Genomic DNA, 23,055 nt, shown 5'->3' on the forward strand with positions numbered 1-23,055 from the left:
AGTCGAGAGGGCCGAGGGTTTGGGGAGGGGTGGTGAAGCAACCCCCTTAACACATGATTTTTTTTCCCCCTCTCTGCGCGCGCTTTCGAAAAAAGAAACGGCCTAATCACAGCTGGCTTCCAAGGACGAAGGCGAAGCCGTCAAAACCCACTTGAGAACCTCCTTAATCTCCAACTGTTTAAATTCTTCACACTCGGTGCTATGTAAACGGCTGGGTGGGCTTTCTAATGACCCTAACCCACTCTTCGCTTTGAGGAGGGGAGGGGGCTGGAAATAGGGCTGTCTCCACCACTGGAGGCCAGGGAGGGTGAATGACATTTCTCGGAGCTCCTGCCGGGATGACAACGTACGGCTCGTCCTCTTTTCAGCTTTCCGAGGGGCATGTGGGTTTCTACCACCCCCCCCCCCACTAGAATCCGGACCTGGCACCCACGTCACTCCACTCCGGCTCCCATGCCACTTTGCCGGGAGACAAAGAGGCCGGTTGAAGAGATTGGGACTCTGGGGGTCAGCGCCCTGTGAATGGAGGGCTTTCAGCAGAAACCCACATCCTCTCCTCCAGAAGGTCAGGCGCGCTGGACTAACAGAGGCTGCCTTTCAGAGTGGCCTTTGCTGATCCCTTCCCCACTCTCCCCCCCTCCCTCTCCCTTGGGGGTTGAAACTGGCTCCGTTCCACTCGCTCGCTTGCTGCACCGTTTCCTTTTTAGGCTCGAAAATCCAAGCGGGCAGAAAACTGGGAACGTCCCATCCATCCATCCAGGGTTTTTTTTTTTTTTAAAAAAAAGAGGGCCAAGCGGTTGTCCGATTGGCCACACCGTGCCTTGAGGTCTGGGAGGGCTGATTTTGCCCCAGGCCCTTATAGGGAGCAAGCCGCCAAGACTCCAAATCGCAAGGCCGTTGAGCTGTACCTAAGCTTGCCCCTGTTTCGGTTTGGGTTCTTCCCTCCCCCACTATTGCGAGAGAAGCAGGCCTGAAAATAGATGGTGTTTGAGAGTCGTGTTAGTAGATGCACCAACTAACATCTGGTTAAAGATTTTTGAGAGATGTTTTGTGAGGTTTTTTTTGTGAGGTTTTCTTTGTGAGGCGTACCCCAGCCAGCAAAGCTGGAGGACTTCAACCCCCAGAATCCCCCCAGCCAGCAAAGCTGGAGGACTTCAACTCCCAGAATTCCCCAGCCAGCAAAGCTGGAGGACTTCAACTCCCAGAATCCCCCCAGCCAGCAAAGCTGGAGGACTTCAACTCCCAGAATTCCCCAGCCAGCAAAGCTGGAGGACTTCAACTCCCAGAATTCTGGGAGTTGAAGTCCGCCAGGCGTAAAGTTGCCAAGGTTGGAGATCCCTGCCCTAAAGGGCTCCTGTTCCTGGAAATGTGATGCAACTTCTCTCCCACTTCAAGTAGGGTAATGGGCCTGAAAAAAGACTGTAGGGTCTTAGGGGGATCATGACTTCCGAGTTCCTTCCACAGAAGGCTTGAGGAAGGGGAATTCTGGGACTGGCTCCAGCTTGGCTGGTTCATCACTCCAGCAACGCTGAGCTCTTTCCCTAGTAGCAAAACCACAAACCACATGCTTTACTCTCAGGCATCATCTGTGTACCGTATGAGCTTGGGGGGGAGGGATCTAATGTGAGTGGCATGTAGTGGTGGGGACATATTTTTTCTGTCTTTAGAAGACAATAAAGGGTCTTCCACACAGTCAGTGGTATCACTTCTCCAGTCGTCACCAACGGTTTTGGCCTGCCACGCTACTGTGCTCCCTACAGTTCCCTTCCCCGAATAGCTACCTGTCAGCCATTCAAGGTAGACCAAACTTGGAAAGACGCGCAAACGAATGCTACTTTTATTATAAGGTTACGTGACAGTAATGGAATCTTGCAAATCTGAGTTAATGTCAGGCTCCAAATAATGCATCCAACTGAACTCTTGAGGCATTGGTTTTCCTCAAAGAACAAATTTATTTAGATACATCATGTTGGTGCTACTGGTGAAAAGCCAGTACTAAAGTTTCCGGGCTTTTCACTCCAATATAAGTTTCACTTTTCTCAAGTTTCCAAAACAATAGTAGTGGATAGTAATGGAATCTGAATGTTTCTCCAGCTCGCTAGGAAATTCTGGGAGTTGAAGTCCACAAGTCTTAAAGTTGCCAAGTTTGGAGACCCCTGACGTAGACCAACCTTCTCCAGGGTGATCTGCCCCAAACCTGGACCTCTGGGAGTTGAAGTCTATAAGACTTAAGGTTGCCAAGTTTGGAGACTGCTGACGTAGACCAACCTTCTCCAGGATGCTCTTCCTCAAACCTGGTCTTCCAGGGACTTGGCTACTACAGAAGGGAAATGCAAAAAGCAGGACAAGGAAAGGAATTCCCACCCAGTTGCAAGGAAAACACTGCAGTCCTGTCTTTTGAAGTCTTTTATCGGAAACAGGAGCTGAGCTGATACAAAAGCAGACACCATGGGTGAAGAGCCATTTCGCAGAGAAGTAGAACAACTGTTTCTAGATTAATGCTACTTCTCCCACCTGCCTGCCCCAAGCTACGTGTGCTCAAAATACACCTTTCTTACTCATAGCTGAGCCCGGAAGAGGACAGAAATGTATCCGCAAGTCTGAAGGAGCAAAGCCCCTCTTTCTAATTTTCAAATCAATATGCCATTGCAAAGAACGCTTTTGTTTTTTAAAATTAATAAAGCACCAAATGGGGAATTTCTTTTCTTACAGTACATTCATAAATCTTTGGTATTGGAAAATACCACTGAGAATATTGGAAGCGGCCAAGAAAACAAACCAGTGCATCATCAAACAAAGCAAGCCAGCGTCCTCGCTCGAGGCACAAATGACAAAGCTCAAATTATCCTCTTTTGGACTTATTATGGTATGCAAAAAAGCAGCTCTCTGGAGAAGGCCCTGATGCCAGTTGGAAGGAAGAGGAGGAGGAGCAGCAAGAGGGATGGAGTCAGTCACAGGGGTGGTGGGTCCAACCATGGAAGACCTGAAGGACAGATCCTCCTGGGGAAGGTCCCTGTGTGGTCGCAAAGAGTTGACACTGATTTTGAGACACTGATGTTTAGGCTCTAGAAAGGGTGGAGAGAAGAGCAACAAACGCCTTCCTGTGTTGAGGCTCTAGAACAAGGGTCCTCAAACTACGGCCCGCTGAAGACATTAATCTGGGCCGCAAGGGACCATGAGGGCTGCTCCAACCACATCGCCCCATCTACCCGCCGGCCCCCACCCGCCTTCTAGAGGCCTAGGAGGCCAAAAAATGGGACATGCGGCTGGCCATTCAGCCGCAGCAGGAATGGGTGTCCCTCCTCTGCTTATCCAACTCACTGGTAGGCCAGCAGAGTTCGCCGTGCCCTTGCTTCAGTCGCAAATTGAGTTGCTGCTTCCCCACAAAAGATGGCGTGGATGAGTTTGTGCGTCTTGTAATCTGCAGCCTCTTTTATCTTCTCCTGGAGCATGAAATCTCAGCGTTTTCTGCCGAACGTTGCTGAACTCTGTTTGACAACAAGACCAGGGGAGCCCGGTTGTCAGACAGGCAGCCTGAGTCACTCACGGGGCTTTGTATAAATGCAAACAAACGGGTAGACACAGCAAGAAGAGAGCCAAGAGGTGACTAGCTTGCAAGCCACAACTTGAACAGACCGCTCGGCTCACACATCGTTTGGAACAATCATTTTCCTGCTCTGTTTTTTTAACTGGAAGACTTAAGGTGTCCACGTCTCTCGCCTGTCTTCTTCCGTGCTCAGCTTGGAGGGCTCAGACCAGGGCTGAAATGCTCCCGGTTCAGACCGGATCGCCCGATCCGGTAGCGATGGTGGCGGGTGGTTCGGAGAACCGGTAGCAAAAATCCCTGCCCCCCTCCATGCCCAGCTGAGCCGCGCGATCATCAAAAAGCCTCTGATGATTGCGCGGCTCAGCTGGGATCGTCAGAGCCTTTTAAAAGCATTTTTCTACAACCTCTTCAGCCGAAGAGGTTGTAGGGGGGAAAAAAATGCCTTTAAAAGGTTAAAAAAAAAAAAAAAAGTTGGCCACACCCACCCGTCACATTACCACCACCCCCACGAAGCCACCCCCACAGAACTGGTAGTAACAAATTTTACATTTCACCCCTGGCTCAGACTGTTTGGAAGTGTTTGAGGAATGCAGGAAAATGGGACGATCATGGTTGAATTTTGCTACTCTCTTTGGAAGGAATGCTGGACTTAAAAGTCCACTTACGGAATACTTCCTCAGAAGACTGTCCAACTTCATCTTCTCTTCCTTCCTTCCTTGTCATTTTCAATGCTGTTTAACCCATTCCCAGCAAAAAAAAAAAGACCAAAAGAATTCTGCCTTTATTCACAATTCATCACTCCTTTCCTTTGACTCAGCTATACTTCCCTTCTATCTGTTCTTTATTCTTGCCTTGAGGTAATGCGAACTCAACTTCTGAGATATGTCCCTTCAGATAGCAGTAGCACTTGAATAGAATAGAATAGAATAGAATAGAATAGAATAGAATAGAATAGAATAGAATAGAATAGAATAGAATAGAATAGAATAGAATAGAATAGAATAGAATTAGAACAGGGAGAGGAGAGGAGAGGAGAGGAGAGGAGAGGAGAGGAGAGGAGAGGAGAGGAGAGGAGAGAATTAGAACAGGGATAGGATAGGATAGGATAGGATAAGGTAGGATAGGACAGGACAGGATAGGACAGGACAGGACAGGACAGGACAGGACAGGACAGGACAGGACAGGACAGGACAGGACAGAACAGAACAGAACAGAACAGAACAGAACAGAACTGAACTGAACTGAACTGAACTGAACTGAACTGAACTGAACTGAACTGAACTGAACTGAACTGAACTGAACTGAACTGAATTGAATTGAATTTTTTATTGGCCAAGTGTGATTGGACACCCAAGGAATTTGTCTTGGTGCATAAGCTCTCAGTGTACATAAAAGAAAAGATACGTTCATCAGCAATCATAAGGTACAACACTTAATGATAGTCACAGGGTACAAATAAGCAATCAAATCATATTAGGAAATAGTCAATATAAATCTTAAGGATACCAGCAACAAGGTTAGAGTCATACAGTCATAAGTGGAAGAAGATGGGTGATGGGAACTCTGGGAGTTGAAGTCCACAGGTTGTAAAGGGACCATCGATGCCCACCCCGGCTCTTGCAGACAGCAAACTAATATATATCAGGAAGAGGACATTTGACCTAAGCATCTCTTTCAGACCTATTTTTCTGTTTATTATAGACATTGTAGGTGTGCAGTTTTACTCTATGGTGGCAAAAAAATCCAGAAAGGTCTAGTAGGATCATTTCCCACGAACAAGCTTTATTAAAGGGTACAACATTATTATTATTTTTTTGCGAGCTGCATTCACTTCATCAGAGGAGCATGAACTACATGAATATTAACAGTGCTGTGAAATACAAGAATGTTAAGTTTTCCAGCTAACAGATTTTATTAAAAGGCATCCAGGACTTGGGACAGCTAAATGAGAAGGCTTCACATTGTGGGTCACAGTCAGGGGTGGGATTCAGCCGGTTCGGATCGGTTCAGGCGAAACGGATGCTAATTTTACATCTGGTTCGCTGAACCGGTAGTTGCAAGGACTGGCTGGCCCCTCCCGCCCCTCCCCTCCCCTCCCTGGAGTCTCCACGCAGCCCATTTTGGATACCAGGTAAGTGCAGGGTCCATGCGGAGGCTCTGGGAGGGCGAAAGATGGGCCTCCCGGAAGTCCAGAAATGGGTCCGTTTCCAGCCTCCGCAGCCTGGAGGAGGCTGTTTTTGCCCTCCTGGAGGTTCCAGAAAAGCCTCCGGAGCCTGGGGAGGGTGAAAACATCTCCCCCCCCCCGCCATGGTAGCAGGAGGCCAAGAAGGCCACGCCCACCATGGCCACACCTACCCAGCAACCAGGCAGAAAACCGGTTGCTAAAATTCTTGAATTCCACCTCTGGTCACCGTGCATTATCTAATTCAATGTTAGACTTTGAATCTGTAGTCAATGCTACACATTGAGGTCCACCCCACATTATTCGGTTGGAAGCAGATCCTAAATTATTATTATTATTATTATTATTTATTAAATTTATTAAATTAAATTGTTTGGCCGACGGCACCCTGAGGAGCCCCTCTCTATGGGAGCGTAGTGGTCGGTGAGAGGCCACTGGTGGCAGAAGGCGGTCTCGTAGATACCCCGGGTCCTAAGCCATGGAGCGCTCTAAAGGTGGTAACCGGTAACCTTTAGCCGGGCCAAAGAGAAGAAACTTGGCCCTTGCAAACCCCCGAAAATGCCAAGAATTACCCCCTCCGGCAACGGAGGATCAGCTGGAGGCTGCCATCTTGGAGCATGCGCAGAGGAAATCAGCTCTCTCTCTCTCTCTCTCTCTCTCTCAGAGGTTACTGACATTTAGGAAACAATTGTTCATGTTTTAGTGGCAGAGAGGTGGTCAAAGGAGTTTTTGGGACCTCCTCCCCCTGGATAATTTGAAGAGCTCTAGTCTCCATGAACCTTGTGTTGCTTGTTTGTGTGTGCTTGTGGTAGTTGCATCTATAAGCCCCTCTTTTCTCCACAGCTGCAGCAGCTTTGCGAACTCCTGCCCCTCATGAGGCCTTCCTGCTTAAAGCAGGCCCTACAGAAGACCCAGAGGCTTCACAAGGAGCCAACCCAAAACCAGCAGAAGACGCTCTCTGCTCTTGACCACGAGGTAAGAACGAGGGAGGCAGAGGGAATGTTATGGAGCAAGGGTTTCCAACTTTGTCAACTTTAAGCCTGGAGGACTTCAACTTCCAGAATTCCCCAGCCAGCTTTGCTAATCCCCTAATTCTTCTTTTCTCTAGATTAGCCACACCCAGTCCCTGCAACCATTCTTTATATGTTTTAGTCTCCAGGCCTTTAATCATCTTAGTTGCCCTTCTCTGCACGTGAGGGGAAGGGAATAGGAGTGAGCCCATCCTGTTTGACCTGATAGAATGGGTAGATAAATAAATAAATAATAAAATAAATAAATAACTTTATTGTCACTGTACGTGTATACACAGTATACCCATTCAACGAAATTCACTTAACACCCAAGGATCAGGTCCAACACGCCTAACAATCCCCAAACACACTCCCACCCACCACAATTCTCCACCCCTAAACCACCCAAACATCCACACAACAGACCAAGTAATGCTGTCTGACAGCTCACTGATGGTGGCCCTTTAGTTCATTGTTGAGTGCAATTATAGCTCTGGGATAAAAACTATTCAGAAAACGTGTCGTCCGAGTTTTAATTGTTCCGTATCTTCTGCCAGAAGGCAACAGTCCAAAAAGATTGTTAGCAGGATGGGAAGAGTCTCTGAGAATGTTATGCAACTTTCTCAAACAGTGAGATTCGAAGATGTCGTCCAGGGCTGGTAGCTGGAGCCCGATGATATTCTGGGCAGTTTTAATGATTCTCTGTAGAGTTTTTTTGCCCGCTACAGAGCTGCTCCCATTCCATGCAAGAATGCCGTATGTCAGGACACTCTCAATGGTGCTGCGATAGTAGGACAGAAGTAGATGCTGAGATAGATATCCTTAAGGAAAGGATTACGATTTCTGAAGCCCTGGGAGATGATGTTGCCTAATTAAAGGAACCCAAACATGCTAACTTCTATATGAATTGTAAGCCACCCGGAGTCATTGACTGAGATGGGCAGCCCTAGAAATTGAACGAATACATAAGTAAATAAATAAACTCTGCAGGATCAGGAGAGAGAGGCAGTCCCTCAAATAACCCAGCCCTATGCTGTTCAAACTGCGCCTTGAACAGAGATGGGCTTCACATATTGTAACAACCGGTTCGCCCAGCACCGGAAATGTGAGCCTGCGTGCGGCGTCCCAAAACACGGCAAATCTTTCGCACGCACCATCCGCACATGCGTGCGACAACAAACAACATGGCAATTCGCTCACGCGTGCCATCCGCACATCCGTGCGGTGTCACAAAATACAGCAATATAGGACGGGATTACCGATTCGCCCGAACCGGCTGAATCCCACCTCTGGCTTTGAATCACCCCAGGAAGGAAGGAATAGGGTTAAGCTGCGCTGCATCTGATCCTGCACCAACTTGCATGTAGTATTAAACGTTTACTGTTGTGCTCATTACATTATCTTGAAAAATTCATTTGTCTTCCCTTCTTCTCCTCCTCCTCCTCCTCCTCCTCCTCGCTCCCTCCATTCCCAAAGCAGAGAGCAACAGAAATAAAATAAAGAGCATTCAGCCCAGGAATTTATGACCTGACCGATCACATTAAATGCCTTTCAGGCTGAAAAAGATCTCATTTGTTTCTGCTATCATACCAGCCATTTTTTTTACACAGAGACAAAACCATTCCTGTTGAAGGTGCCAAGTCCCTTTTCAACGGCGCCGAGAGAGCCGCTGTTGACAAATCCCCCCTTCCCTTCCAGTTTTGTACAGGCCTTTTGTTGTTCTCTTTCCCCCCCGATCGAGAATGATTTCTGCCTTCGCAGAAGTTTGGGGCTGCGCAAATTCTTTGTCAACCGTACTCGGTTGACAAAAGCTATTCCTTGAGTGACAATTATTCCATAACTCCGTCTCAAAAGTATCGGTAGTTCTAAGCTGCGTTTTTAGGAGACGAGCAAGCGAAGGTAGAAAGGGAGTTAGAAAGAGATAAGCAGCAGGTGCGACATCAAGGAAAGGCAAGCTGCCGTATGGGAGATGGATCTAAGGATAGCTTTTACACTCCATCATCTCCAGGAAATAGACTCCCTCTTATTTTTCTGCCCAGGCGTAGCTAAAAATTCTCCACAATTTGGACTAACATCCCCAGCCCACCCCGGTAGGGACTGGACTAAAGAAAGAACCCCCAACCTCCAGATCCACTCTCAGTAGAAAACACTACGTGATGTAGACCATGGGTGTCAAAGTTGATTTCATTGAGGGCCACCGCATCAGGGTTGTGTTTGACCCCGGGGTCTGGGGCTGGGGGGGGGGCGTGGTCATGGTGGGCGTGGCCAGTTCAACATCACTCATGTCGGGGGCGCCTGTGGCGGCCAGAGAGCTCTGCCAGCTAAATGGGCTCCCGAGCTCCATTTTTGGCTGCAGTGGCCTCCTGCAACCCTCTGCCAGGGAAAACAGAGCTCGGGAGGGGTGCCCGCGACCCTCCTGAGCTCCGTTTTCGGCTGCAATAGCCTCCTGCAACCCTCTGCCAGAGAAAACGGAGCTCGGGAGGGCTATGTGCGGCCCTCCCCAGCTCCGTTTTCAGTGGCAGAGGCACCATGGACCAGTCCTTTGCTTTTTCCACGGTGGCCTCGCGGGCCAGTTCTAAGCACCCCGCGGGCAGGATCCGGCCCTTGGGCCTTGAGTTTAACACCCCTGATCTAGACTAACAACATACAATCTCAAATTGACCTTAACCCCAACTGACCTCATGAACACCTCTTACGTTTTCTTGGCCAGAGTACAGACATGATTTAGCTGTGGCCACCTTTCCTGCAAGATCTCCTACGTCCAAGTCTAAAGCTCTGAGGCTATCTGGTGGTCACCCATCCAAGCTTTAACCAGGTTTGACTGTTCTCGGGTTTTTGAGATCAAGCAGACTAGGCAGGCTGTTAATCCAGGCAGTTGTCAGGAGCCATCCCTGTCTCAAAGGCACATTTACTTATTTATTTAGGGCAGGGACTTCGAATGAGTTCTGAAGCTCCTGGAGTGTCGATATGGTGACCTGACTGAAGTGTTAGACTTCAGCTAAGGAGAACTTAACTTTCACGTTTCCAGTACATTGTATTCATCCCTCGGTATAACCTGCTTCATAAGACGTCGTCGTTATAAGAATAGACCGTGATCTGTTGCAGGGGTGGTAGTCACTCATCTTCACTACCGGTTCGCAAATGTGAGTGCGCGCGTGCTTCCACGCATATGCAGATTGTCAAAAATGGGACGTGATGACGTCCGGGTGGGTGGGCAGCCCACAGCCGCTGCTACCAGTTTGCTCATGCCGGCTAGAACCGGTTGAATGTCATCACTGATCTGTTGTCATCTGGCCACATCTGGAGGTTTTTATGCTTCCAAAATTATGGTGTTGATCCGTCAAATTTTCTCCAAATTATGATGGTGCCCTCTCTCTCTTTGCTGCCCTCATCACACATAGCAAAATCAGAGTCAATTAGGCAACAACCACACAGTCACAAGCCCAAGAGAAAGGGTGCTTATTTGCTACCTTTAGTAAAAGGTAAATGCAAAGGTTCCCGTTGCACAGATGTGCTAATCGTTCCTGACTCTAGGGGGGCGCTGCTCATCTCCGTTTCAAAGCCGAAGAGCCAGCGCTGTCCGAAGACGTCTCTGTGGTCATGTGGCCGACATGACTCAACGCCAAAGGCGCACGGAACGCTGTTCCCTTCCCACCAAAGGCGGTCCCTATTTTTCCTACTTTGCATTTTTTACCTGCTTTCGAACTGCTAGGTTGGCAGAAGCTGGGACAAGTCACGGGAGCTCACCCCGTTATGTGGCACTAGGGATTCGAACAGCTGAACTGCCAACCTTTAGATCAACAAGCTCAGCGCCTTAGCCACCGAGCCGCCGCATCCTTGCTTCCTTTAGAAAGGTCACCAAATATGAAGAAAAGCCGTGGGAATTTGCTCCTGTTGATGAAAGGATTTGGAGAATAAGATTTTATGCACAAAGTCTTGGGGACTTCCTTATAGTTTAAGACATACTGCAGTGTTTCTCAACAACTTTAAGATGTGTGGACACACAAAGAGCGGTTGTAGGAATTGAGTATGTCTATTTAATGAAAAGAAGGACCAGGGGAGACATGATAGCAGTCTTCCAATATTTGAGGGGCTGCCACAAAGAAGAGGGAGTCAAACTATTCTCCAAAGCACCAGAAGACAAGGCAAGAAACAATGGAAACTAAACAAAGAGAGAAGCAATCTGGAATTAAGGAGAAACTTCTTAACAGTGAGGACAATTAACCAGTGGAACAGCTTGCCACCAGAAGTTTCTTCTTAGACTTCCTAGCCACTGTTAAGAGTTTATTTATGTATATGATCGTGTCTGCACCACCTTCCTTCCAATGACTTAAGATCATTTATAACATCAATAATACCACAGCAGAACAAAACCACCACAGACAAAAAACACAAGGATATTAAACCATAACCCAGCTTCAGCTTCCTAATTGAAAGTATAGAAATTTGATAAATTCATACACATATACATACAGAATAGAGTGGAGTAGGAATAATTGGAATAGGAATAATAGAAATAGAATAGAATAAATTAGAATAAAATAGAATATAGAACAGAACAGAACAGAACAGAACAGAACAGAACAGAATAGAATACATCTTAACCTACAAAGACAGACAATGGATGGAAATTAATCCAAGAGAGAAGCAACCTGGAACTAAGGAGAAACTTTCTAATAGTGAGGACAATTAACTAGTGGAACAGCTTGCCACCAGAAGTTGCAGGTGCTCCATCCCTGGAGGTTTTTAACAAGAGACCGGACAGCCATTTGTCTGAAATGGTAGAGGATCTCCTGTTTGAGCAGGGGGCTGGACTAATAGATCTTCCAACTCTGTTACTCTGACTTCAGTTCCCAGACTTCCCCAGCCCCTCGTGTGGCACTGGGGAATTCTGGGAGTCGAAGTCCACACATCTTAAAAGCGGCTGAGGCTGAGAAACACCGTTCCACCGCCTGTAGCCCAACTGCCATTGTGCATGTCTAATCTGACACCCCTGTGAATTTCTCTTTGGCAGTCCTTCTGCGCAGGATCTAAGTTGCTCAGGGACTTGGCTTGAGATGCAACACTGGGGGACGGGAATGAATAGGACAAACAGCTGGGAAGGCAGAGCGTTCCCAGCCCTGGGAAACGCATTATTTTAAGCCAACCACTGCAGCAACCTTGGCATCCCTTGAAAGCGATCGAAGGAACAGATCTTCTCAGTCTCGAGTCAACAGCTGTGGGCTGGGAAACGCATATTGCAGGTCAAAAACAGCAGATGTGCGGTGCTGCTCAAATTGTACACATACGCACACATTCTTGCAGACGTTGTGGGGCTGTCTGTGTTATCTGGAGAGAAAAAAGAGAGAGAAAGAGAATAAGAGACAGATTGTAAGAGACCGTTGTTGGAGTTGACTTACAGAAGAGTTGACTCTACAATTGGTCTTTGAATTTCAGAGAGGGGTGGGGTGGATTGATTGTAAATAGACACCTCTGGCTTCAGCACTGATTTTTGATCAAGGACAGGGCAGAAGGCCTTCCCACGCAAGATACGCCTGAGAGCCCACGAGTCATATCACTTGGCGGCCTCCGAGGCCCCGAAGGCTATTGCAGAAACCAATTTCCAGAGGGCCATAGCGGAATTTCACTTTTTTTGCAGCATCTTCTTGTCACCAGCCGAAGCAGGAAAATGGACGCAAGGGAAAAATAAATCAAAACAATATAAATATAGTACAGGTAGTTCTCGGCTTATTATCATTATTATTATTATTATTATTATTATTTAGAATTTAGAATGGAATAGAATTCTTAATTGGCCAAGCGTGATTGGACACACAAGGAATTTGTCTTCAGCGCGTAAGCTCTCCGTGTAGATAAAAGCAATAAGTGATAAATCATGATCATAGTCATCATAAAAATACATTCATCATAAACCACAAGATACAACACTTAGTGATAGTCATAGGATACTAAATAAGCAATCAGCATAAATCGTGCTAGGAAACTAAATAAAAATATACATTGTAAAGATACAAGCAACAAAGTTTCAGTCATTATAGTTATGGTATTATGTATACTAGATAGGTAGATAGGTAGGTAGGTAGGTAGGTAGGTAGGTAGATAGAAAGATAGATAGATAGATAGATAGATAGATAGATAGATAGATAGATAGATACCATTTTCCCCCCAAAATAAGACCCTGTCTTATATTTTTTTGAACCTCGAAATAAGTGCTTGGCCTTATTTTCGGGGAGGTCTTATTATTCTGGGGCGCATGGAGCAAGACGGGGCTCCTCTTGCCGTCATAACCTGATTTCCAGCTCTGTCTCCCTAACCCTAACCAGAGGAAATGGTGGGGACTGGCTGCACATGCATTTAAATATTTTCGGAGAGGGCTTATTTTCAGGGGATGTCTTATTTTTGGGGAAACACGGTAGATAGAAGATAGTATAAAGTTATAGTATATTATGACCACGATAAATAGATAGATAGATAGATAGATAGATAGATAGATAGATAGATAGATAGAAAGAATATAGTATAAAGTTATAGTATATAATGACCACAATTGAGCCCAAAAGTTCAGTGACAGAAGAAATGATGCCAGAAGGATAAAACCAGGGGGACGTCTTACAACGTCTTCCCATGGAGTGAACCAAAGTCTTTTAGTTCTGCAGCTGCTATAATGTGAAACCAAGATTGAATGCTGGCTTCTATTAACTGGGTTTTATTGCTGGGTCGCTTCTGACTAACCAGTTTCTTTAGTCGGCTCCATAGATTTTCAATGAGGTTAAGATCCAGGCTATTCCCAGGCCATTCCAGCAGTGGAATATAATTATCTTGAAACTCCAAAAAAAAAAAAAAAAAAGTGATGTTATTAGCCATCAAACCTCCAAAATATACTTTTCCCAAAAGGTTTCCACAATTTTGGCCACTACTGTAGAAAGGTTCTGGTAAACCTGACTCTTAATTTCCCAGCGCCTCCATTGAGCTTTTGAAAAATGAGCGAAGGCCTTCCCACACTCCAGGAGTGCAAACCACGAGCTACGGAGAACCTGTCTCCAAGTTCCTCTGCCACATTCCTGCCAGGTGCTTCAGGCGAAGGGATGTTCCCTTAGCTTCCCTCTTCCTCTCCAAATAGGAGAACTGGACGACTTGGCTGCTTGCGAGACTGTGCTAATGAGCAGTGAGACAAACGCATATGTTTTTTTTTCTTTTTTTTTCTTTTTTATTGAAAATTATTAAAAAATACAGGAAAAAAAGTATAACAATATGGATAGAATTGCAGAGAGTAAAATAATACATATAGAGTTTTAAAGTATCAATTTTTGCCTAGAGAAAGTACAAACCTCCATTAAGCCAACTCATCAGAAGAAAGAAAAGTTTATCCAGGAGAAAAAATTCTCAACTGTAATGCAATGCTCCTATAAATATTTACCCACGTTCACATGAAGGTTAATATTTTCATTCTTAAGATTTCTTTTTTTTCAACCAAGCATACCATCTGTCCCAGCTCCTGTATAACCCCAATTCTTGTCTATCTCGCAAAAGTCCGGTGAGCTTGTCTGCTTCTGCACAGTCCATGATCTTTGCAATTAACGTAGCCTCCGATGGGATATTTTTGGATTTCCATTCTTGCGCGAATGAGATCCTGGCTGCAGTGGTGATGTGGAGAGCGAGATACCAATTAGATTTGTTTAAGTTCTCTGGTTTCATGCCTAGTAAAAACGTTTCCGGGTTCAAATCTATTTTACATCCTATGATGTCTAAAATCCATTTTTGAATTCTAGCCCAATATTCTTTTGCTCGGGGACAGGTCCACCAACTATGAAAGTAAGTTCCCATAGCGGCGTTGCAACAAATGCATATGTTTTGAATGCTTAAAATGCAAAGTTAGATTAGCGCATTTGCCAAGATAAAAGTGTATTTGATCGGTTTCCAATCCAGACATTTTCTCCACCAAGTTGTGGGAGGCATTCTGGCTTCTTAGATGCTGCTACAGCATGTCTTTTAAAATATTATATGTCATTTAATCCTAACTCCTTCCCATCTGGGGCAGCTCAACCCCATCCAAGACCAAAGACTGGTACCAGTCCACCTTGAGAGTTTTGGCCTATATAGACTTAGGTTCTTCTAGAAGGCATGGCTTTTAGTGCTGGTATTCGCTCTCAATGTTGATAACATCAGTAAGGATGGAAGGGACCTTGTAGGTCATCTAGTCCAACCCCCTGACCAAACAGGAGACGCTACACCATTTCTGACAGTCTTTCAAGAAGAGCCTCCAGGGATGAAGTTCCCACAACTTCCGAAGGCAACTTCTGTTCCATGGGTTGATTGTTCTCACTGTCAGAAAATTCCTCCTTATTTCCAGGTTGAATCTCCAGGTTCAGTTTCCATCCATTATTCCTTGTCTGGCCTTTGGAAAATAGCTTGACCCCCTCCTCTCCGTGGCAGCCCTTCATATGTTGGAAGACTGCTATCCTGTCACTCCCCTAGTTCTTCTCTTTGTTAGACCAAACGTACCAACAATTGGGTGAAATCCAGCAGGTTCTGACAGGTTCTGGAGAACCGGTAGCGGAAATTTTGAGTAGTTCGGAGAACTGGCAAATACCACCTCTGGCTGGCCCCAGAGTGGGGAGGGAATGGAGATTTTGCAATATCCTTCTCCCAGAAGTGGGGAGGGAATGGGGATTTTGCAGTATCCTTCCCCTGGAGTGGGGTGGGAATGGGGATTTTGCAGTATCCTTCCCCTGCCACGCCCACCAAGCCACACCATGCCCACCAAGCCACGCCCACAGAACCGGTAATAAAGAAAATTGGATTTCACCACTGCCCACAATCCTATCACAATACAGGTAGTCCTCGATTTACGAACCACAATTGAGCCCCAAAATGTCTGTTGTTAAGTGAGGCATTTCTTAAGTGAGTTTTGCCCCATTTTATGACCTTTCTTGCCTCGGTTGTTAAGCGATAAGTGACTACCCTGGTTGTTAAGTGAATCTGGCTTCCCCATCAACTTGGCTTGTCAGAAGGTCGCACAAAAGGATCACGTGACCTTGGGACACAAGCGACGGTCATAGGTATGAACTAGGTGCCGAGCGTCTGAATTTTGAGGGATGCTACAAAGGTCGTAACTCTGAAAAAAGGGTTATAAGTCACTTTTTTCAGTACCGTTGTAACTTTGAAGGTCAGTAATTGAACTGTTTTAAGCCGAGGACTACCTGTAGCTATTCAATCTGGGCTGCAATAATCTAGGAGACCATTAGATGGCAGGAAATAATGGGGTTTTTCTGCTTCTCTGCCACCATCTAGTGACTGTATGTATATCTGCAGCCTAGTGATTGTATATCTGTATATCTAGCAGACTTGCCCGGCATGGATTCCAGAGTTCACCTTTCTCCCTGTTTCTTATGGGAAACTCTTCAGTGGGATTGTGCAAAGAAATATCTTCTGCATCTTCTTTTTTTTCCCCCCACTCCGCTGCAAGCTGTGTTTATTTTTATCCTTCCTTGGCTGTTCAGTCTTGGCCAGCTTTCAGTGCCAATTCCCAGGCTTTGAAACCCAGAAATCCTCACTGGTGCTAATGAGGTTCCTTAAGCATCAATAGTTTGACGATCCGATCTAGCTGTTTGCTTTCTTAAAAAAAAAAAACCCTCCAAAAACCAGGCATTGTTTTGAAGCAATTGGAAGAATTAAACCATATGAAAAACGGCTGCAGGATTTGGGTCTGGCCAGTCTAGAGGAAAGAAGGACTATGGGGAGACATGATAGCAATATTCCAGTATTTGAGAGGCTGCCACAAAGAAGAAGAGGGGCTCAAATGATTCTCCAAAGCACCAGAAGGCAAGACAAGAAACAATGGCTGGAAACTTATCAAGGATGAGGATGATGATGATAATGATAATTTTATTTCCATACCGCCCCTCTCCCGAGGGACCCGGGGCGGTGTACAGCCAGGTAAAACACAATACAAATATCACAATTTAAATTTAAAAAAATTAGCAACCTGGAGAAACTTATTTATTTATTTATTTATTGGTTCGATTTATATGCCGCCCTTCTCCGGAGACTCAGGGCAGCTTACAATGCGTTAAGCAATAGCCTTCATACTTTTGTGTATACCTGCTTAGTAGGGCTTTCGGCCCCCCCTCCCCCCAAGCGGTGTTCTTTTTTTTATACAAAGTCAGCTTATTGCCCCCATAATCTGGGTCCTTTTATCTACCTTAGAAAGGATGGAAGGCTGAGTCAACCTTGAGCCTGGTGAGATTTGAACTTGCAGTAATTGCAGGCAGCCGGTGTTACTTAACAGTGCTTTAGTCTGCTGCGCCACCAAGGCTCTTCCTAACTTCCTAACAATGAGGACAATGAACCAATGGTAGAGTTGGGCATGTAAAAATGACCCATGTAACAAAGTGGTTGAACCATAATACAGATTCCAATATTTCTTGGGCTACTTTCTTTCTGATAAGTTTCCCCCCCCCCCTCTCTCTAGAGGACACAATCAAATTACATCCAGCTTGTATGTGAGCTGAGAATGCATTAACAAGTATGTTGCAGCTAATAGAATGCATTAATCTAGGAACGAGGCATTCCCTTTGCAAGCTGCTGTTGATGTTCCAGTTAAGAGGCAGATCACTCACGAGCCATCTCAAGAGGGGGTTCTAGAGCCGTGACGGCCAACCTGTGGCACGCGTGCCAGAGGGGAAATGCAGCGCCCGCTCTGTGGGCATGTGAGCCGTCACCCCAGTTCAGCTCCGTATGCCTTCCGCTGGCCAGCTGGTCTTCAGATCTCTGCTGTGCATGCGCGGTGGGGGGCCTTGCATGCATGCACGGGGGGTGGGGCGCGTGTGGGGGCCTCGTGTGCATGCGCAGGGGACAAGGCATGGGGGGCTCGCGGGCATGCACAGGGGGCGCACACACATGCGTGGAGGGTGGGGCACATGTGTGGGGGCTGCATGCACATTGCATTTTGAGGGTTTGGGTGTGCGCGGGCACATTCACGCACACACAAATGTGATTCGGGCACTCAATCCGGAAAAGGTTAGCCATCCCCTGCGGTCCACCAGAACTATTAGGATTGCAGTTTGCAGAATCCTTCGTTCCCGTGGCCAAAGGCAACAAGAGACAGTTGTTTTTGGTGCACAATAGAAAAATAAGGCATGGCTCCTAGGCCACACGCTGCAAAAAAAAAAAAAAAAGCAACATTTAGTGTGTCCAGTTATTCAGACTTCCCTATCAACAGCTACAAGCGGGAAGAATTAATCAGTGGAACAGGATTGCCTTCTGAAGTTGTGGGTGCACCATCGCTAGAGGTTTTCAAGAAGAGCCTGGACAGTCATTTGTCTGGAATGGTATAGGGCAGGGGTCGGCAACCTGCAGCTCCGGAGCCGCATGTGGCTCCCTTTCGGGTGATCCCACCACTGGCTGGCCCTACCCCTCGCCCTCCCCTCCCAGTCATTCTCTCCCTCCCCCTCTCTCTCTATCTCTCTGTCTCTGCCCCGGCCACTTCTCCATCCCCTGCCGTCACCCTTACTTTCTCAGGCCAGGCGAGGAGTGACTGGGAGGGGAGGCCAGCCAGTGGTGGGATCACCCGACAGGGAGCCAGGGCCTAAAGAGCCACATGCGGCTCCGGAGCCGCAGGTTGCTGACTCCTATCCTAGGCCAAGTTTTGCAAATCACTCTTTCATCTTTCTATGACACATTTGATGGGGAAAGTGAGGAATACCCCACCTGCAGAGTCTCATAAATAATCTGTCAACCATCCTCCGTGGGAAAAAACCTACCAGTTAACATGGGATGCAGGTCAAGACAGCCCCGATGAGACACCACCAGTCACTGTTTTACATCACTGCAAATGCAGGATCTGCTTTGGAAACGGATCTTCCACCAGATCCTGAAAGATACCGAAGCTCCCCCTGTGGCATCAAAGGCCGAGTAGGAGATGGGAACGCCGAAGGTTGGAATTTGAGCTTCGAGATTTTGCAACCCAAGGCTTAGCAAAAGATGCAGTGCAAAGTGTGATAGACGGGCCAACCTGCCAGGTTTAAATTTGCACACTGTAGTAAAAGTGAAACGTAAAAAAAAAAAAAAATCACGTTCGTCAGCAAACGACTCATTAATTTACCACCGATAACTTTACGGTTGTTTACCGTAAACAACCCACCTCTCCCCCAAGGAAGCCACATGGGTACATCTCAGCCTTAAACACTCAAAGAGCGGCCACAAAACTAGCATATGTAGTCGAATTAAACGTTCTGTTTTCTTCTGAAACTTTTCTTTTCTTGGATTTATCCATGGTTGGCCTACCGGGGGTTGAAAAGCTCAATAAATCATGCGCCAGCGGGTGTCGCACATTGACGGTTGTGACGCATATTTTGAGTGACACGGAGCCACAGCAGAGGGGTGAAAGAGCCACATGTGGCTCCAGAGCCACAGGTTGCTGACCCCTGATCTAGACAGCCACTTATCTGAAATAGTATGGGTTCTCCTGCTTGAGCAAGGGTTAACAGTAACAGAGATGAAGGGACCTTGGAGGTCATCTAGTCCAACCCCCTGCTCACGCAGGAGACCTGTACTAGGGATTTGAACCGCCGAACTGCCGACCTTTCTGATCGACAAGCTCAGTTTCTTAGCCACTCAGCCACCTAGTCAGGGTTGGACTAGAAGACCTCCAAGGTCCCTTCTAGCTCTATTCTGAATTGAATTGAATAATTCAGAAATGGTAAATCCCAAACCCTTCGACTGGTGAGGGAGTATGAACGGATTTCTAGAAAAAATGGCAGAAGAAGCCTCTTGGATGAGAAGCAAAATGTCTTCAAAAGAAAAACCAGTTGCCTCTTGAAAAAAGCACCTTTGGGACAACCAGGACCTGGAGGACTGAGAACCTCCAGAGACCAAATTTTCATGGTTTCCCTACCTTCCCAACACTGCTCTTTTGGGGGGGAGGTTTCCTTCTCCTCTCTGGCCATCCCTATGGTTGATGGATGCCTTCCTTCTAGACCCCACCATGTTCTTAATCACCCAATTTAAGCATAGCGGGAAAAGAGGGCGCTGGCTCACAACCTCTCAGCTCTTGCACATCCAGCGTAGAAGGAACAGCGCTGAAGAGTCTTGTTCATGTCCATAGTTTTAACCAGGTTTGTGGAAGAAGGCCCCATCGTACTGTTCTGTCCCCGTCTCACACACGCACACAAACAGACAGCCGGGGGTTAAATAAACTGGCAGACAACCAATTCTTTCGATAAGAGGATTGGCAGCAACCCAGTAGCTGCTTGCCAAGACTTTATTCATAAACAAAATACACACAGTTCAAGAATTGTCAAGTCCAGTCCGTAATTAAATCCAAGGCCGATAATGTTGTTTCCAAAGATGCAATGTAACCTGATAGTAGTTAGTTTTGTCCGTCACAGAGTCTGAATGGCCACCTCACCCCCTTTTATACCCTGTGGGGTGTGGTCCAGTGACTCAGCTTAATCTCTGGCACGCCTTTTCTTCTGTTGTGCGCGCTTATCTCTGCGACTCTACCGAGGATCCAGCTAAGACTCATCTCCCTCATCACTGTCCACCTGTGGCTGCGTGGACGTGCTTGGCCCCGGCCCTATCTCTTGCCCTTCGGTGGACACCGAAGGCATTGCCAGAGAGGAGGGTCCTGGAGAAGGAGGCCTTGCCAACTCCTCTCCTTCACTCTCGGAGTCCTCTCCTGCCGATGACACAGGCTCAGGTAACAGAGCCACAACATGGACTGCAACCAATAGCCAAAGCGTTGCAACAGACCGTGGCCAGATGCTTCAGCCCAGCTTCCTCACCTCCTTGGGCCAACTGTGCAAGCAAGCACAGGCCGTTCTGAACACCAAGAAGAGCGAAGGAGAACTGGATGGCTGGCTGCTGCTTCGACTTGTTTGTTTAAACTATATTAATCACTTCTCTGACCAGAGCTCCGGGCGACATGTGTGCTGCACAAAACAATCAAGAATTCAAATAGCCGTTTAAAAACAACAGCGCGGCCGTGCAAAAGCAATTACACCGAATGAGGTTTAGAAAGTCCACCTCGAACGGGTTTGCCGTTGCCACATTTCAAGAAATACAATTAACCTGTGATGGCAAACCCAAAAAGGGAGCATGCGCACGTCTGGGCCGCAACTTGGAAGAGGAGCTGGCCAGGGTGAATTTTTGTTGTTGGTTGTGAAGTCGTGTCCGACCCATCGTGATCCCATGGACAACGTTCCTCCAGACCTTCCTGTCCTCTACCATCCTCTGGAGTCCATTTAAACTCACACCGACTGCTTCAGTGACTCCATCCAGCCACCTCGTTCTCTGCCGTCCCCTTCTTCTTCTTTTGCCCTCCATCGTTCCCAGCATTCGGCTCTTCTCCAGGGAGTCCTTCCTTCTCATTAGGTGGCCAAAGTATTTCAGTTTCCTCTTCAGGACCTGGCCTTCTAAAGAGCAGTCAGGGTTGATCTCCTCTAGGACTGACCGGTTGGATCGCCTTGCAGTCCAAGGGACTCGAAAGAGTCTTCTCCAGCACCAGAGTTCAAAGGCCTCCATTCTTTGGCACTCAGCCTTCCTTATTATCCAACTTTCACAGCCATACATTGCAACTAGGAAAACCATAGCCTTGACTATATGCACTTTTGTTGGCAAAGTGATGTCTCTGCTTTTTAGTATGCTGTCTAGATTTGCCATAGCATAGAATGAGCACTAGATGGCAGCAAAGACATACCCATCATTCTTTGCTGCCATCTAGAGGCTGTCTCGAGTTATGCAGCCCACATCTGGTAGCCCCTAGAAAAGGATGCACAAATTCTGCCTTGAGATTTCAAGGGGATTGCCCCTGTTGACCGTTGCTGAGGTGGGAAGGCTCTACTCATTCTTGAGTCACCTAGACAGGTTCCATCCTGCACAGCGGAGCGAGATTCAATAGCGAGTCCAGCTGGAGTCCAGAAATAGAGCTAGGAAAGGTAGCCTCTTAAGCTATCTAGATTTGCCATGGCTTTCCTCCCCAGGAGCAAGGGTCTTTTAATTTCTGGGCTGCAGTCCCCATCTGCGGTGATCTTGGAGCCCAGGAAAATAAAATCTGTCACTCCCTCCATTTCTTCCCCATCTATTTGCCAGGAATTGCGAGGGCCAGATGCCATGATCTTAGTTTTCTTAATGTTGAGTTTCAAGCCAACTTTTGCACTCTCCGCGCCCAAAAATGAACTTCCGGTTTCAGCTACTGAACTTCCGGTTTCAGCCAGCTACTCTTCTGGGTTTCTGGCGTGCATTGCGCATGCGGTGATCAGCTGGCCAACGCCCATGCTCATGCAGGAAAACGGAAGACCAGCTCTTCTAGTTTCCAGCACTGATGCATGCCAGCTGATTGTTGTGCGCGCATGTGTGCCAGAAACCCGGAAGAGGAACAGGCGATGCCGCGTGTACCAGGCCACATCGCTCCGCATGCCACTTTGGGCATGCATGCCATAGGTTCACCATGACAGGTATAGGGTTTCCTGTTTGAACATGGGGTTGGACTAGTTGACCTACAAGGTCCCTTCCAATTCGGTTAATCTAATCGGTGATCTCCAAGGTCTCTTCCAGCTCTATTCTGATTGATTGATGATGGTACTCTGCCTTTAGGTCAATCTGTGGGAATAAGGGAGGTACCAGCTAGAGCAGCAGCGTCTGCAAGGGGTCCAGAGAAAAGGGATAACTGTATTGTCATCACTATACAAGCTCCACCACACGGAGGTGTGCTTTAATCACATTGTCACCGCCGCCATCTTGCCTCTTTTGTCTGCCTCCTGGGGAAGGCGAGAGGCCCATTGTTCACTGTACTCTTGAGCTAGTTTGACTGAGCAAATGCCACAGCCATTGTATATCTCTCTTTTTAATCCCACACGTTTTCATTCAATGTGATGCAAGAGACCGTACTTTAGAAATTGTTTTTTAAATATGCAGATTTTTCCCCACATTCCCACGGATGGAACATGGCATTTTGTACACTCACTTGCTGCAAAACATCCAAGGGAGGCGGAGGAAAGTTTTTGTTTTTTTTAAAAAAATTTTGATTTATATGCCGCCCTTCTCCAGAGACTCAGGGCGGCTTACAATGTGCTAAGCAACAGCCTTCATCCTTTTTGTATATTTATACAAAATCAGCTTATTGCTCCCACAACTGGGTCCTCAATTTACCCACCTTAGAAAGGATGGAAGGCTGAGTCAACCTCGAGCCTGGCGAGATTCGAACCTGCAGTAATTGCAGGCAGCTGGTCTTAATAACAGGGTGCTTTAAACCACTGTACTACCAAGGCTCTTTTTAAGAGTTGCATCTTTCAAGATTGCACCCTGTCCCAGGGATC

The 23,055-nt window shown here is 46.9% G+C and overlaps 1 protein-coding gene across 10 annotated transcripts in view; it reads left to right on the forward strand.

Moving 5' to 3' along the window:
• Positions 1-23,055, forward strand: part of FAM178B (family with sequence similarity 178 member B) — a 245,345-nt gene that overhangs the window by 178,515 nt on the left and 43,775 nt on the right. For all 10 annotated transcript variants that reach the window (XM_087875813.1, XM_087875808.1, XM_087875815.1 and 7 more), the window contains one exon: positions 6,573-6,704. In XM_087875813.1, coding sequence (XP_087731939.1) covers positions 6,573-6,704 — 132 coding nt within the window. The remainder of the gene's footprint in view (positions 1-6,572; positions 6,705-23,055) is intronic.

The sequence above is a fragment of the Pantherophis guttatus genome, chromosome 9, assembly GCF_059756535.1.
Source record: "Pantherophis guttatus breed Tessera chromosome 9, ASM5975653v1, whole genome shotgun sequence".
Lineage (NCBI taxonomy): Eukaryota > Metazoa > Chordata > Lepidosauria > Squamata > Colubridae > Pantherophis > Pantherophis guttatus.